Source organism: Seriola aureovittata, chromosome 17 (assembly GCF_021018895.1).
Source record: "Seriola aureovittata isolate HTS-2021-v1 ecotype China chromosome 17, ASM2101889v1, whole genome shotgun sequence".
NCBI lineage: Eukaryota > Metazoa > Chordata > Actinopteri > Carangiformes > Carangidae > Seriola > Seriola aureovittata.
In genome coordinates, this window is record NC_079380.1 from 20,389,443 (window position 1) to 20,407,975 (window position 18,533).

The window sequence follows — 18,533 nt, forward strand, 5'->3', positions numbered from 1 at the left end:
TGCCTTACTTTACTACGATGTTTTTATGCCTTACTATACTATGACATTTTTATCACTTTTTATGCCTTGCCATAATATAATGTTTTTATGCCTTATTATAGTATGAAGTTTTTATGCCTTACTACACTATGATATTTTTTTTATCACTTTTTATGCTTTACCATACTATAATGTTTTTATGCCTTATTATAGTATGAAGTTTTTATGCTTTACTTTACTACGACATTTTTATCACTTTTTATGCCTTACCATACTATAATGTTTTTATGCCTTACTACACTATGACATTTTTATGCCTTACTTTACAATGAAGTTTTTATCACTTTTTATGTCTTACTATACTATGACTTTTTATACCTTACCATATCATGACTTTTTTTTTTTACTTTTTATGCCTTACCATACTGTGTTTTTTGCCTTTTTATGGTATGAAGTTTTTATGCTTTACTTTACTATGACATTTTTATCACTTTTTATGCCTTACTATACTATGTTTTTATGCCTTATTATAGTATGAAGTTTTTATGCCTTACTATACTATGACATTCTTATCACTTTTTATGCCTTACTATACGATGACTTTTTGATGCCTTACCATACCATGACTTTTTTTTTAAAAACTTTTTATGCCTTACCATACTATTTTTTCATGCCTTATTATAGTATGACGTTTTTATGCCTTACTATACTATGACTTTCTATGCCTTACCATACTATAATGTTTTTATGCCTTACTTTACTATGAAGTTTTTATCACTTTGTATGTCTTACTATACTATGACTTTTTAATGCCTTACTATTCTATGACATTTTTATCACTTTTTATGCCTTAACATACTATAATGTTTTTATGCCTTACTACACTATGACATTTTTATGCCTTACTTTACTATGAAGTTTATATCACTTTTTATGTCTTACTATACTATGTTTTTATGCCTTATTATAGTATGAAGTTTTTATGCCTTAGTATACTATGACATTTTTATCACTTTTTATGCCTTACCATACTATAATGTTTTTATGCCTTATTATAGTATGAAGTTTTTATGCCTTACTATACTTTGACATTTTTATCACTTTTTATGCCTTACCATACTATAATGTTTTTATGCCTTACTTTACTATGAAGTTTTTATCACTTTGTATGTCTTACTATACTATTACTTTTTATACCTTACTATACTATGACTTTTTGATGCCTTACTATTCTATGACATTTTTATCACTTTTTATGCCTTACCATACTATAATGTTTTTATGCCTTACTACACTATGACATTTTTATGCCTTACTTTACTATGAAGTTTTTATCACTTTTTATGTCTTACTATACTATGACTTTTTATACCTTACCATACAATGACTTTTTTTTTTTCTTTTTATGCCTTACCATACTATGTTTTTATGCTTTATTATAGTATGAAGTTTTTATGCCTTACTACACTATGACATTTTTATCACTTTTTATGCCTTACCATACTATAATGTTTTTATGCCTCATTAAAGTATGAATTTCTTATGCCTTACTATACTATGACTTTTTATACCTTACCATACCATGACTTTTTTTTTTACTTTTTATGCCTTACCATACTATAATGTTTTTATGCCCTATTATAGTATGAAGTTTTTATGCCTCACTATACTGTGACATTTGTATGCCTTACGATACAATGACTTTTTTATGCCTTACTGTATCATAACGTTTTTTATTCCTTACTATACTATGATGTTTTTCTGAAATTTTATGTCTTACTATAATGGTACAACAGCTTTAGAAGTGAAGCTAACATCAACCAGATTTTTTTTCTTTTGTCTCCAGGCAGAGAAATAGTTAGCTGGCTCACTCATTGCTTAGGATTTCATAACCGTGCAATATACTTACAAATATAAATATACGAATATAAACAAAGGAATTAGAATTCTTTAGGAATAGATAAACAATCGGATTTCACAACTGCAAGGTAGGGAGTCGTCATTGTATTCGTCATATTTGTGTATAACAGTGAAACAGTTACCATGGTCAAAATAGGTCGAAGAATACCAACACAGAGGATGCGGAGGATCTTAATAATTTTTTAAACTTAAACATATGTCTTTCTTTTATATTTACATATAAAATATGAACATATACCAACTGGCTTTGGGACTGATATATATTTATGCAACATATGTCTATAATACAAACAGATATATTAAAATACATGTTTCTATTAACTAGACATAGGCCAATATGTCAATATATATTGTTCCAATTTCTAACAGGTTTCATATGTACTTTTTACATATATCGGCCACACATAAAATAGCCAAAACATATGATTTTACTTCATATGTACATATATTTCATATATGGAAATTCAACACATATACATATATTACATTTGCGTATGGGCATTCTTGAATGTAAATTCAGATCTTATATGTTGATACACCGTTTGGTTGACAGCATTAAAAAGCCAATCTCTCTGGAAGGGTGGCGGGGTTGTTGCGTCCCTACCAATGTTGAGAACAAACCTACGCCCTTGAATGACTATTTGATGTGTTTGAAAGTTTAAAAAAAAATTCTATTAAGTGGACCTTGAAGCTATGTTTATGCTCAATTTCCATATTCATATCCTATTTAGCACACGAAGCAGCATGTTGTATAGCTAAAATAAATCAGATTCACAGTGTCAAAGTGTACAACAGTTTTATTGATCAATGATCAACTCAGGCTTACATGATTACAAGTATACAAGAAATCACTGAAACTGTGACCAGCGAAGACACTTTCTCTCCTCCCCTCCTCTACCTTTCACACCAAGGCTAAAGTAAGTAGCGACCAGATCTGCATTGAAATGAAAGCAAAATAGTTCCGAACATCTGTAAAAATCTAATTTAGCTTAAATGTCTAAATTTGGTGTGAGTGTACATGATCTCATTAACTAAAAAACTACCCTCCCAGGCATATTTAGTCATTTTTCATATGTTCAACCCAATGTGGGTCCTCAGACATAATTTAGGAACACTGGATTTCACTTTAGCTCAACGGCACTTTGCCTCTGGGAGTTTTGAGGTTAATTACACCTAGTCCGCCTCTTGCCTTCTGTGAGTCGATCAAGTGCTACACTCATAAAGTGTTAATCTGTGGTTACGTTTATTCTAACCAGCTGAAGACAGATCTGAGAGAGGGAGGAGGGAGACAGAGAGAGGGGAGAAATACACATTATTGCAGTCTTTCCTAACTTTTCATCCGCACATATGGCACTCATTGAAACACACTCACATATACACAATAACAGACACATACATGCACACGAACTGTCTCCTCCTCTCTGCCTGTCTCTGTTATGTAGGCCAGGGTGAGTCATTCTCATGGGCACATGTCCAGGCTCGGCACTATCTTTTACTTTACACAACTGTATAACCGTTGAGTGGCTCTGAATACAGCTCTATCATGGCACTAATATAAAACTCAGTAAATCTATAGATCTGTCATTCTCTTTAAATTCTGCACTTATTAAAAGGTGTTTTGTAAAGGCTGGTTTCACAAGACCGAACTGTGCGACAACTACAGTAAACAAGGAGTGAGAAAATGTGTTATTGCACCTGCATCCATCCATGTTGATATGTGCACTTTTTCTTGGTCTAGAACAGAAATGTTGAATCAAGAGACGAACACTCTGTCTGCTAAGAACTGGAAAATTATTAATGCTACGCAGCCAAGGCAATTCACTAGCTGGTTTTAAAATGCAGTGGATAATAAATTTTAACCAGCTACAAAACCAGGTGAAGGTTGCTTTCACACCTGGAGTTTACTTCAGTTGGTTTAGATCCATTGCTCCTTTTTAGTTCTGCTGTGTTTTCAAGTTCACACTGTTTACAAATGAGCCAAGAACTGTGAGCATGAAGTCATTCATTGCTCAGTTTTGGTGACGTCATAAGACCAGACTACCACCAGAACAAATGCATCTAACAAAACACAACCAAATGTGTCAGGTGTGAAAGCCCCTAAAATCTGAAAACATGCTTAGCCAAAGTCTCAGCGGATCCAGACTGAAGTTGAGGTTTAGAGTCAAATCAAAATACACATAGCTCAGAGGTTGTAACTGCAATAATCTATTGCCTTGACTATCGCCAAAGACACACTGCCTAGGTTGCGTGGCGGCTGCATCGCTGACTGCTGCAGCTTGCATGAGTGTGTGTCCACATCGCCAGTGTGTCTGCAGCAGCACTGCTACTGCCAGCGCTCTCTCTCTACATTGAGTTTGCCTTGAATAATGGCCATCAATAACTGAATATTTGCTTTCTTTTCATTAAAAACTTATCGACCTCATTCACCATCGTTCAGAGCAAGACAGAGAGCACACTGGAAAAAAAATACTGCCCTTTACCTGTTAAAATACTGACATAATATAATTTTAGCTACATTGGGTTTCTGCTTTGACTATACAGTACATGTGACCTCCACTGTCTTCTACTCAAATCACTTACAGCAGTCAACAGTAGGTCACTTGCTGAGGTGTCTGAGCAAGAAACTGGTTGGTCAACAGCTGCAGGGCTGCTGACCTTTGACCTCTAACCACAATATGGAAGCAAGAGGGAAGAGATTCGCTGGGTAGGACTCAATGAAGTCCAACTCAAAAAAGCACTGTTCACATGAATTTCAGCATAAAACAGCTGCTACTTAATTTGCATAAAATGAAAGCTGCATTCTGGGAGTTCTCTCAGGAGTGTATTGGCTTTTGAAAAGTCACATAACATAAACATTTGGAGTGATTGTGGCATCAGTACATGTTTACGAAACCAGCCCTTACATTATTTGAACAGTTTACTGTACATTAGGCATCATCAGTACAGTTCTTAAATGGCAGGTGTATCTGCAGGAAACAGGCAGGACCATTTACAGTTTGAAAAACTCTAACAACCATAATCCTCTCTGCTTCCTGCTCTGATTACAGGAGTGCAGCGCCCATTCAATCTCTTTTATGGCGCAGTGTGTTGCAACCGTTAAGGCAGCTCGTCTTAATTTGCCCTGTAATGCGCTGGGTCACCGAGGTCACCAAGGAGTGTGACATGGAGCTGACCCACGATCCTGACGATCGGGTCAACGTGTCGGAGTGTTTGTTTGGAGTTTTAAAAGCAACACTTAGTAAAACAGTTCAAATGCAGCTTGACTGTGGAGTGGTGGTTGTTATTGGTCTGTGGCCGTTAAATCACAATCAAAGAAACAGGTGGGGAAGAGGAAATGATGTGGAAAGGTTAATGAGATGCGAAGTCATCTGGACTCAACTGCAGAGCAAACTGTTCATTTAGCATGTCCACACCTAAGAGAGGGAGACAGAAAGATTAATTTAGCAGATCCAACAAAGTTGCAATACAATACATTACAATAAAGCAATTATATGCAGCTGCAGGTTAGGATAGGAAAGATCAGGAAGTATTCCTAATGACCTATAAGAATAGTTATAAAAGCTTTTTCCAAGTGCTTTTATTCTGAAAGCCTTTTTATGATGCCGGTCTACAACTTTTACGAGGATCTGTTTGATGCTTCTTTCTTTACGGGGGAGGATTAGGGCCACGAGAAGCGTTAGAACATTTTACATGTGGCCCTAATCCTCCGTATTTCTTGGCCGTGTCCCATTTAAAAAAATAACAATGGTTAAAATTTGAACAGTAGAGAAAAAGGCTGCTGGATGGATAATGAGGAGAACAACATCTGCAGAGGCACAGACAGATACAGATGTGCAGCAGGTGGCGTAGCTGACTGAGGATGATATGTTGTACCTTGACGGTGCTGTCAACAGCTCCGGAGAAGAGGCGGCCTCTGGAAACGGCCAGAGCTGTTACACTACCCTGGTGTCTCAGCAGGGTCTGGGTACAGATCATGTTGTCCATGCTCCACACCTGCAAATAAACACAAAAACAACATTTTAAAGCTTTTATTTTAAGCAGAATATGCAAAAGTGTTTTACACACAAATTTAACTTCTTCTTTCTCCTCTGAAGATTGTGTAATTTCAGCTCAGCCAAGACAATGAATTAGTGAAGTCGGACTATTCTTTGAATACTTACTTTCTTATTTAAAACAGATAATGCGCACACACACACACACACACAACACACACACACACACACACAGAAATTGATATACAGTCTGTCCTCACCCTGAGGGAACGGTCGTAGGAGGCGCTGAACACTTTGGTCTGGTCAGGGGTGGAGATGACAGCGAGAGCATAAACTGTCCCCACATGACCTGTAAGGGTCCGCACCTGCTCTTTAGACTCAATGTCCCATACCTAGAGAGGAGAGAGGTGCACCTTCTTCATCATCATCATCATCATCATCATCATCATCACATCACAGTAGTTTGGCTAATATTTAGGTAGATACTTTATTGTCATCAGGACACAACAAAACGTCTGTTCTGTCTGGCAGAACTCCGCTCCTTATAGTCATAATAAACAAACATTATAAATATACATGAAATATAAATGTGCATGAGACTTTAAAAATTGTCTGCAGCCTTTACATTGGATATAAAATAATAAACTTGATTTTCATTGAGATGTAAATGTAAAATGAAGGTGAAAAACAGTCTGTGTGTCTGTGCAGGAGTGTACGTGTGCTTGTGTCTGTCTCCCTTACATGGATTAGGTTTTCATAAGTGCCACAGACGATGTGGTGGTTGGTGACAGCAATGGAGTAGACGCTGCCCCCGCTGGTCTGTAGGACGTGAACACACTCCAGAGAGCGGATGTCCCAGATCTGCCAGGGGGGAGAAAGAGGGAGTCAGAGAGGATGCTGGGTAAAAAATAAGTGAAAGTGAAAGAGGAATGATGAAAAAGATGTGACGGTGAGTGAGTGTCCTGGACAGGGATAGATAAACAGACATTGTCAGCAGATCAACAGATTACAGGGGCTGCTATTAAACACTGCCAACTATTTTAGGCATTCAAACACTGGTCCGACTTTTTAAACATTAAAAAATAAAAAAACTAATGGAAGTTCATCTCTTGCATTTTAAAAAAGAAATGAGTGCAAAAAATATTTTCTGTTCAAACACTGACTTTACATATTTAGGTCTTCTAGGAACTTTGTAGGTGTCAGTTACATAATTATGTATCAAGTGTTTTTCACTGAATATTTGCAGCATTTGTCAAGGCAATTTCTGAAGCTAAACATTTGCTAAATGACTTCTCCAGCTAAGTATTGGCTGGAGACCGACTTCTCCACTTATAGGCATCATAAAAAAACAAGCAGTCTACTTTATCTTTGATTTCATCTCCCTTTACTCATTCTTCATTCTCTCACAGATGTCCCCCATTCCCACAACCAGTCGCTCTCTCTTTGCTCTCTGTTCTGTTCCTCTCTTCATCTCTCTCCAGCGTCCCTGAGGTATTCATTAGTGACCAACTCCAGCAAGACAGCGGGACACACACACACACACACACACACACACAGTACACACAGTGCAATCAGAATACTTTCAACAATGAGGCAGTGAATGAAGATGACAGTAAGACACAGACACAAAGTCCTTTTTGTATAGAGAATACAGAAACCAATTACTGGCCACAATATATCCAAATGGCTTTAACACACACACACACACACACACACACACACACACACACACACACACACACACACACACACACACAGTGACTGCAACAGTTTCTATATATCCAGCTAATTAGCACCCTGAGTGTGCTCAACACTGACAACAACATATCAGCTAAAACCTTGACCAAGCTCCACATTGTAACACACACACACACACACACACACACACACACACACACACACACACACACACACACACACACACACACACACACAGAGTAACGTATTTAAACGCATGTAGTACTCTATCTGTGCTAATTACTCCCGTCAATAATGTGGAGCTGTATTTCTGGTCACTTGGGCAACTCTACATAACCACAGGGCCAGTATGCACTTCCTCCTCCAGCTTTTTATTTTTATACTCCAAAATTCACAACCACCATCCTTCCACTCAAGTCTGTCTCTGGCAGACGGATCTACAGGACCTGCCAAGCATAACACTGTCAAATCTTTTTTCTGCTGCCCCTCCTGATGAAATTAAAACTTGATTAACTTCATCTAGAACACTTAAAATCAGTTCAAGTCATTGCCTCATCAAAGTATTCATTGCAGGCCTTTTATTTAATTCAGTTTACTAAGCCCCACCCTCCTCAGTTACTATTGCTACGCCTGACAAGCTTCGCATTTTAGCACAACACATTCTCAGTTTACAGAGATAACAGTGGCCGATTTACCAGATATTCTGAGTAATTGCTCAAACAGCAGGTCTTCAGTGGCTGACAGTGGCTTTTCTACTGTTTAATTTTTTTAAATTCATTTTAAAACAAGAAGCTTTAAAGGTCTTAAATATGCACTTGGCTGGATACATACATGTCACAATGCTAGGACTTTGAGGCCACAAAGCTGACAAAAGCACGCACTTCAAGATCCATGTAGAAGACAAATAGCACTGTTCTAGTATTGCAGTGTAGAGCTAGTTAGTTCCTGTATTACAGGCCATTATGAAAAGGATTCGAGGATGAAGAATAACAATGAGTTTCGTGACACAGGTTTGGCTGGAATTTCTGGAATGCAAAATTCCCCAAAACAAAAAAAAAAATCAGGTCAGAGCTGTTATTGTTCCTCCAAACCTACTAGCACCTTGGCTCCTGCAGGGCGGATGTTCCAGTCCTGAACAGGTATACAATGTGATTAGCAAACGACACATGCCTGGCCTTTGGTAATAACACAAGGTTACTGCTGTGGGTTGAAGCAAACAAACACACAGTTTAATCCTCACTCTTTTCCTCCTGTTGCTTTTATAAAGGCCGAAAACATCTACAACCACACGCACACTGCTTCAACATGTGGAGAAAGCGTGGCAAGTCTTCCATGCTTAGTGACGATCGTGAAACTGACTAGACAATCAACCTGTGAATTTAAATTGTGTGTATGTACACCACTTCCATTTCCCCTTCACTCTCCAGCCCCTCCACCTACCTTGATGGTCTGATATGAGCCACTGTACAGGTGGTTCTGGGAGGCCACCAGTGCTCTAACCCAGTGATTCAGACCGGTCAGCTCCTTCTTCAGCTTCAGCTCTGTGCCAACGATGTCCCACACCTACACACGCAAAAATGAAGATCAGTCAAACTGAAACTTTAGGGAAAAACAAACTTTACTGACTACGCAAGAGAATACCCATAAGAATAACAGCTGCAGTTCTTGGGGAGTTCCATCAGAGAAAGTTCATATTACAAAGGTTTTCTAGAAAACAATTTGCTTTTCACTGCCCTTTCACTTGACACATAAACTTAGTTGCAGTAAGTCATCACCATCAACAAACCACAACATAAACTGAAATGAGGCTACGTTTTAACTATTACACACTCATGAAAGTGCACGCACCCACTCGCTCTGTACATGGAGCTGAGCTGGGGCAGATACACACTGGTGAAAACAGTTAATTGCATGATGTCACTGAGCTGAAACAGAGAGCTGGTGGGAGACGGGAGGAGGAGGAGGAGGAGGGGGAAGAGTCAAGATGGGCAAGAGAGGAAAGTCCCTGTGTAAGAGCTCTGACATCATGTGCACAGCACCACAATCACCCCCTTCGTTTAGCTCGCTTGCTTTTAACCATGGTAACAAAGACGAGGCTATAGCCATCACTCCTTACTGTTTTCCCCTCCTCACTGAGTCACACTCTCAAAACTAATTTTGCAGGTCACTGCTGAGCAACTACAGTTACACTAATGTTTCTGAGCAACTCTCTATGTATTTACATCAAACAACACTTAAAAACACATTTTCTGGAAAGCTTACATTATTTAATTGACTATTATATTATACTTTTAAATCTTGTAGTAACTTTTTTGCCAATCTAGATACCACTTAAACCCCTCTAGTCAAAAAGCCAAACAATATTTTGGCTGCTGTTGACTTGACAAATGCTCTATACTTTTACAGAATCCATCCACTTCTCCATTTATCTGATACTGAGATTCTGATCCATGCATTCATCTCTGTCCTAAACCCACTTCAGATGTTTTGACCTAAAAAAAACTACAAGGGATAGAACTGCTCAGATCTTGGTTTTGGAGGATTTTCACTTTGTGGTCCCTATCTGTGGATCAGTTTTCCTACTTATGTATAAACAGCTCCTTCTTAGGAAACCTTGAAGGCCAGAGGCAAAACTCACTTCATGTCTTTGCCCTTTGTTGATTTTACACGCACAGTTTTCGATGGTTTATCTGTACTTATTTTTATTTGTTGTCTTACTTTTAATAATCTGTTTGTTGTTCTTTATGTTAATCGTTCTGTTTACATTGCTGTAAAGGGTATAGATACATTTTCATATGATAATGCACTTTAAATAAATCTTGACAAGAGGAAAATAAACTGATGCCTCTGCAGAACGCTTTAAAAATGAGGGAACAACACAACATGCACTGGGTGATACATCATGTACGTAACTGTACCTTGATGGCCTTGAGGGAGCCGCTGAACAACATGTTGTGGGAGGAGACCAGTGTACATACAGGGTTGTCGTGGGCACGGATAGTATTGACTTTCTGCAGGGTCTGGATGTCCCATACCTACGCAAGATGCAAAGTGGCAGGACGTCAAAAAGACGGAAACAAAACTTTTCAAAAACCATTCAAGCGTGTTAGTGTTACTTTAAAAACAGGAAGCAGAGAAGTGAATGTTACTTACAATGATGGTGCAGTCTGCAGAGCCACTGTATAGCCTGTTTCTATGGAGACGAAAAAGACAATGATATGAAGCTTATGATCACAGTGTGTGTGTGCTTAGGTGCATGTGTGCATTTTATTACCCCTGGATACACAGAGCCAGTACGATGCCATCATGACCCTCAAGGGTTTTCTGACACTTGTAGGTGGTGCAGGTGTCCCAGACCTGAGGGGAAAGGAGGAAATTCATTAACATATTGCTAAAAATTACATTCCTGTTTGCGTGTGTGCATCTTTAGGCTGCAACCTGAAGCTATTTTTTCCACTTTCCGAAGGCCTTTTTATCAGCACATGCTAAATAATGTGTCTTCCCACATTTGAGTAAGTGTATATGGAAAACAACTCCATATTTTCATATTTCCAATACACGGCTGTGGGCAGAAGTTATCAGAATCTCTCTGGAGGTGGGCAGCGTAAGTCTGTGTTCAGACTCAAAATAGCACTGCTTCAAAAAACAAAACAAAAAAACAAACAGAGGCTGTATTGGTGTGGCCATGTTGCTACAGGTGCTGGTACTAGGGAGAAGACTGAATATAATCCAAGTCTAGTCTGAGTTTGACAGCCCTCTACCACATCCAAAATGTATCCATGAAATAATCAAGGAAAATGTGTTTTCAGTGGTGTTAATGGCAGTCTGAAAATGGCATTGTTCATTTCCCTTGAGTGTGATGCGTTGATGTTACCTTGATAGTCTTATCTGAGGATCCTGAGAAGAGCAGGTCTCCAGTGGAGTAGACACACAGACACCAGACGGGACCCTGGTGGCCAACAAACGTGCCCTTACACTTGAAGATCTGCTGGGGGTCGTATGCTACACACAGGCACAGAGATGGGAAAGTCTGGATATGCATTTCTCACTGGAAACTACACAAGCGAGGTGTATATAAAGAATAGAAAAGGGAACAGTTAGGTAGGTGAGGAATGGAGGAAGGAAGAGACAGATAGAGGTTGGTGGAGGAAAGTGAGTGGGAGTGAGGGAGAGGAACGGCCAGAGAAGGAAGTCAGAGCTACAATTGGCATTTCAGAATCAACTCTAACACTGAAATCACTCAAAACTTGACAGGGACCAGTTCTTGGGAAAGTTTTACCAAATGTCTTCCTGCACTGAGAGAGGTGAAGAGTAAAGGAGGGCAGACAGGCAGATACTTACAGCCCAGAATTCCCATGTTGAGCCTGGCGTTGATGTGGGACAATTCATCCTGCAGAGACACAGAAAATGAATATTAAGTATTTTATAAGCTGACTGCAAACTCCTGTCCTTTTATTCTGGCTTCCTAATTAAACTTTTATTCTCACTAATTTGTCTCTGCGTCTCTGAAAGGCGCACACACATACACACACACGCACTTACGTTAAGCATGGAGGCATCTCTACGAAATTCCATCAGGTCCTCGCTCAGTTTACTCTGGTTCTCATCCAACACATCTGAAAAACACACAGGCACAATAACTTTGAGGGAGGTAATTAAGGATGCACCAATCCAGCTTTTTCGCCACCTTTTTCTCCCCTGATACTAATCCCCATACCCAAACTCAGTGTGTGAGTGTCATATATACCAAGTATAGATTCAACATTAGTGCTCTTCGTGTATCATGTCTATACCTTCAGATTAGACTGAGTTATAACTCCAAGTGCCATTTTTAGCACAAATTGCAGCAATCAGGTTAAAGAACCTTTGTTTCCCATCATGAGCTGTGTGTCACAGCCACTGCTGCTGTTGATACACCGGCTCAATCAACAGATCAAAGTGTTAGTGTGTTAGTATAAAGAGCACAGTCAGGTCTAGTTAACTTGGCTAAATTAGTGAGTCCATGTGTCAAATCACAAACCCTGTTTAGTTGCTATTTCAACAATGAAAAACAAAAAAAAAAAGTATAAAAAGAGAAAAGAAAAGAAAAACATTATTATATATAACCACTTAAAATGAGCTGCAGACATCACACCACCTGCTCCACCAACCTGTTCAGTGGAGCGGATCCTTCTAATCCAAATGTGTAAACATGTAAATAACTTCCCTAAAATGGTGTAAAGAAGAATCTCATCTTATAAGCAGGTGAAATAAATGATTTCATCATCTCCTGAATCTCACCAAATTTGAGTTCCAGGTTCTTCTCTAGCTGATCTAATTTCTCTGATAGTTTGCCCAACATGGAGCGCAGGAAGGCAATATCTTGGTCCTTCTGGGCCAGAGTCAGCTGCATCTCATGGAACCTAACAGGGTCAAAGGTCGGAGATCACACACAGATCGATCAGAGAAAATAACAAGTTAATTTCACCGAAGCGCTGAAATTGTTTAATAGACAGAAAGGATCCAGTTCAACCAATATTTGTACAATTGAATACTTAGCTCTTTAGATGAGAATATATAAGGTCTTAAATTTTTATTTCAATCAACAGTGTCAGGTCTGCTCACCTGTCATCGGTCTGCTGCAGAAACTCCTTCAATCCCTCAAATTTACACACCTCCAGGTGTGTTTCATACGTGTCTTGGTTACCGATGAACGTACAGCTGTCGTGGAGTAGAAGAGAGGCAGATGAGCGAGTGATGAAATATAAACAAGACTAGTTGAGTTGTATCTTATATAACATATAAGAAATGTAGGAATGTTAAATTATTTCTTAACGTGTGTGTTTGTAGGACTCACCCATATTTGGAGTGTGGACATTTGATGTGCTCACATTCTTTGAGGTGAGCCTCCAGGTTCATGGTGAGCAGCGGGGGGCAGGAGGGGTTGTTGGGACAGCGGACTGGCCTGTAGTCACAACTGGCCTCATGTTCTCTGTTGAGATACAGAGAGTTCAGGATGAAAAACACTAAGTAAGAGCACAGCAATTTGTTGCGCTGTTATACAGTAAGTCATATTACATTCACAGAGAAGCAGTAGAAATCCAACATCTTATCAAATCTTTATTCCTTACTTCCGTGTGGACAGTTTGATAGTGAACGGGCAGCCCAGTGGGTCCACCTCGTACGCTCCAGGCTTCCCGGCCACTGTGGCATTGGAGGCTGTAGCCCCTGCCGCACCACTGGCTGTGGCCCTGCAGCCGTATTTACAGTGGATGAACAGCTCTCCTATCTGCTCTGCTACTGCGATGTTGTTCACCACAACCGTCAGCTTAGCTGCATCCACTGGGCACTTGTCTGTGAGAAACACGAACATGACGGTAAGGTTATGATAAACAGCACTTTGAACTACAGTCCTTGCACTAATACATCTAGATGAAATATAACCATTGTTAATCTTATTAGTGCCATGTAAAATGTCCACCGTGAAATAGGTCTATTACACTTTAAGACTCACCTGAAGTCAAGGCACATCGTCTGCAGAAGGTGTGCTGAGGAAGGATTGAAAAACAGGTGTCGTGAAATTTTCAAGTCAACAATTTTCTTGTTCTCATTATAATAATAAGTTTAAGCACAAATGACTGTACTGAGTCTACTACTGCTACGCCTGTCAAGCTCTGCATTCTCATTAAAACACATGCAGTTTCTAATGACAACAGTGGCAGATTTACCTCTCGAATTCCTCAATCATGTTCTAAACAAAGGCTCCTTGATTCCAGACATTGCTGGAGTGTAAACTTCACAAAATCCAATAAAAAGCAGCACATTTCTGGTAAAGTTAGCCTACAATCTGCTAAATGTGGATGTGCTTCAACATAAATGTGAATACAACATGTGTTATTCATGATGAGAGTTTTTTTATGCAGCCTATAACCCCACAAAATAATGTAGTATGAAGTGGCCCTGGCTTTGGATTACATTGGGTCACTACTTTGGGGAGTGAGCTACTTAGCTAGACATGCTAATGTTTGTAGTTTAAGTTCGAGCGGACAAATATACACTGTTTAACCCATTATTTGCACTTCTACAAAGATGTGTCATCAAACACATTCTTCCAAATACAATGCACATATGTGTGCAATTGCATTGAATCAAAAAAAACTTACCCCACATGTGGTGATGACAGGGTCCTTGAAGACGTTACAGCAGAGCTGGCAGCAGAGTTTTACTGACGGCTGTTCAGCAAACACCTGGGGTTCCTGCACACAAACACAAATGTGTTAATTTCTCAGCTTTTAGTTTCTGCTCCAAAACTATCTTGTAATTTCTGTCTTTATATGTTTAAATGTGTATGCATGTGTTCATAAATGTGAGTGTGACCACATGTTTTTGTTTACTGTCTTATACTGTATGTGGTAATGTGTACAGTATGTTTGTGCAGGGCATGATACCGTGTCTTCCTCCTCCTCATGCAGAGAAAAAGTGGAGCGCAGAGACATGTTGGACTCGGAATGGAGTGATCGAACTGAGATGGCCGAATCAGACCTCCTAGGAGTACCAATGGGAGGCTGAGGGAGGCGGTGGAAAGAAGAAAAGGTCATAGCCTATTCATACATCAATAGTACAATAGTATTTCCAGATATGTGGGCTCTTGTGCACAAGCTGTACAACAGGAATTCATTCCAGATGTTTTTTTTTTCACCCCAGGCAATTTTAAAATGATCAGCTTTGAGAGGCTTTATTATAAATGTTTGTGAGTTTTCGAATTTATTATGTTGGACTGCAAAAACATAACATGTAAAAATGTGGATGTATGTACCATTCCATCGTCATCATCGCGGGGGGAGTAGGTTAGAGTGCTGGAGGAGGAAGGAGTTCTTCTGTGCGATTTGTAGGTGCTGGACCCTTCTGCTGAAAACAGATTAAGACAAGTTCACAAGTAAGAAAACCAGACTAACACAAACAAAAAAGAGAAACAGAAACACAGAGGAAGAAAGAGCATTTTGAGAGGAGAAGTTTATCAAGTATGTCACCTTTAGCTCCTGCAGCCACGGCTGAGAAGGTTGGGCCAAATGAGGCCTCCATCCTGCTCTGCAGTGAAGAAATGAGGGCAGATGGATAGATAGACGGTCAACTATCAACTATCTTAAACAAAAAGAGTAATTATAACAGGAATCCATCACACAACACAAGTACTGTCTGGGTATTTAATTAAAATCTCTCTCCATGCTACAGTCTCACCACGCTGCTGGAGTCTGCCGGGGGAGTGGAAGGGCTGCTGGGGATGGCTGCTGTGGAGATGTTTTACCACTGCTTATAACCCGAAGCACACACACATCCACGAGGAAACACTTGCAGCTAGCTGGACTGCTAGGCCTGGGAAGAGGACAAAGAGGCGTGCAGAGAGGTGAAGAGGAATGAAGGGCATTAGTGAAGAACAGAGTGGGAGAGACATGTTGTGACACAAAATAATCATAACACTTGTGATATTCTGAGCAACACTGCAGTAGCCTGGCTGAAAACAGGATAAATACATAATGCTGGACATAAGTTGCCTTTATGTTTTAACAGAGACAGAGAAAAACACACACCCACTCTTGGCCCAAAAATCATTTGCAAATGCCAGCGGCTACAATACAGCTTAAATCTACCTAAGACAAGAGGCAACGCAGTGAGAAATAAGTGAATCATGGAGCTTGTACAGTTGAGTTACTGTTGTTGAATGGAGGTTTGACCTACTTTACTGGCTTCAGGCGCAACAACACAATCAACCATAATGATTCCACAGAAATCGTTACAGCAGAGAAGACTGTTTTATGGGTTAGTTTCTCAACTGGATTGTTTTTTATAGTTTGTAGAAGTCTTAAGCAAAGTGAAAGTCCGAGCACAAATTCAATCAGCAATGGCTGAATACATTGAGTCATTGAGTCAGTAATTTACAGGTTACAATACAAAAAAAATTTCGAAGCAGGCTTGTCATAATATTGATTTTATTATGCTGTAGTGTTGCTTTATTTGTATAGTATAGAAAAGTATAATAGAAATGTAACATATTATACTGGGGATTAACTCATCTGATACCCAGGATTGGCATCTATGCGAAAAGATCCTGTGTATCGGATCTGACCTCATTCAGGGTTTTGGGTATCGGCCATGATGTGAGCAATCCACATTAAATACAGCTCCTTTTATAATAATATTATAAAATTCCATGTTCTGGGTATCAATAAATCCCCGGCCCATGTTACCTCTGTGGATTCAGTCCACACGACAGGGATTTAGACAGAGATGTTATAAAAACCGTACTCAAAGTAAAACATATGGATCGGAGCACCTCTAATATATACAAGTTCAAGCAAAATTCAAGGCACAGTTTCAGTCAGCAGCAACAGCTAAAAACAGGAAGTTAAGATTTGCAAAAATAGCCAGTTCTCATTTAAAATCCTGAATTGCAAATTATACATATCCTGTACATAAACTACACAGCAATACACTAATGCTTTTAGCTTCCTTGCTGAAGTTAGTTAGTAATCCTCCAGAGACATACACACAGCTGAAAAAATATGAAAAACACACAACAGCTGTCTGACTGAAGGCAGCACTGACCCCAAATCTTATCAACACTTCATGTGGAAACCTGTTAACGTGTCCAACATCTGCAAACACCCAGAGGAAGGCAGGGAGGCAGGGAGGCAGGGAAGCAGAGAGGCAGAGAGGAAGGGAACAAGGGAACAACACAAAGACGAAGTAAAACCAAAAACCAGTGACCCGGACAACTAGACACTGATGTAAACAGAAAGGCATGCGGGCTGTCAGCTCATCTGGTAACAGGCTGCACAATCTGCCAGTGAAACTATCCAGGACCTCTAATCCGCTCCAACCAGCGTCACTGTCTCTTTTCACAAGCCAGGAGATTCCCGTAAAGAGGAACCTCGACACCCAAGGGGGGCGGAACACACGAACCGAACCAAAGTTGAATAATGACAGCTAGGTGGCTAAATATTCAAACATACAACATATGACTTTCACAGTTCCACTTGTGATTGCCACTTTCAACGACAGCATACAATGAAGTTTTTTTTTTAATCAACAGTCATCTTTTTAACAACCATGTATAACTGCGATAACTAGCAAGCTAAAGCGGCTTGTTTGCTAGCTTAAGTTAGCTAATGTTACATGTTCCATTAGCAATCACTGACGCTAACGGTCTTTGGCAAACTCTGCTAACCACCAACGGAAAGACTGCGTTATTTTGTGGTCAGTGAGGGGACTGTGTTGAAAATGGCATGTTTTTAATTTGTGTACTTACCATTATTTTTGTCACAGCACAGCACAGACGCTGCTGACGAAATCCCAAATCTTCCCTTCTCTCTGCCTCACATACACGCAGCTGAATTCCCGCAGTGTGTCGTGGGACATGTAGTAGAAGGCGTACTGATGTCCCTCGATGTGAACCCAGCTCTCCACTGTCGGACTACTTAACCCACAATCCACTTCGCGGGGCTGCTATTGGACTCGGTGCTGTCAGTATTCCGCAAACCAACTGCAAAGCTCAGTATTCCCAAATATATCCACATTTTCTCCGATACTGCGACGTTATTGGTTCTCGCCTGGACCGAGCCATCATGCGACGGCCACCACCATCACGTTTTACGGTGAACGCACGTGCATGGTGGTGTGATGTTGAGAGATACTAACGGGGAAATACTGGACCGTGCCGCAGCATGCATGGATGCAATTTCATTGTCACATCAAAACCATAAGACAAATGAAATCATAAGGTTTTTATGGCACATTAGCTTTCTATACATGAAGGTGATAGTAATAACATATATATATATATACATACACACACCACACACACACACACACACACACACACATACAGTACATTACATATATATTTTTATATATATATATATATATATATATACAGTGCATAACATATATCATCCATTATGTATGTTG

At 39.6% G+C, this 18,533-nt stretch overlaps 1 protein-coding gene across 1 annotated transcript; it reads right to left on the reverse strand.

Annotated features, from left to right (window-relative positions):
• Nucleotides 1-2,678: 2,678 nt before the first annotated feature.
• Nucleotides 2,679-17,972, reverse strand: traf7 (TNF receptor-associated factor 7). The gene is made up of 22 exons (XM_056401526.1): nucleotides 17,875-17,972; nucleotides 15,807-15,941; nucleotides 15,599-15,656; nucleotides 15,385-15,476; nucleotides 15,017-15,133; nucleotides 14,732-14,824; nucleotides 14,083-14,116; nucleotides 13,700-13,922; nucleotides 13,426-13,560; nucleotides 13,194-13,289; nucleotides 12,870-12,991; nucleotides 12,132-12,205; nucleotides 11,931-11,979; nucleotides 11,464-11,591; nucleotides 10,864-10,946; nucleotides 10,743-10,782; nucleotides 10,508-10,624; nucleotides 9,030-9,152; nucleotides 6,633-6,752; nucleotides 6,152-6,283; nucleotides 5,773-5,892; nucleotides 2,679-5,312 (listed from the first exon to the last, which is right to left on the reverse strand). The coding sequence occupies exons 3-22, from the start codon at nucleotides 15,648-15,650 to the stop codon at nucleotides 5,298-5,300; spliced, it is 1,965 nt and encodes a 654-aa protein (XP_056257501.1). The 5' UTR covers nucleotides 15,651-15,656; nucleotides 15,807-15,941; nucleotides 17,875-17,972; the 3' UTR covers nucleotides 2,679-5,297.
• Nucleotides 17,973-18,533: the final 561 nt, after the last annotated feature.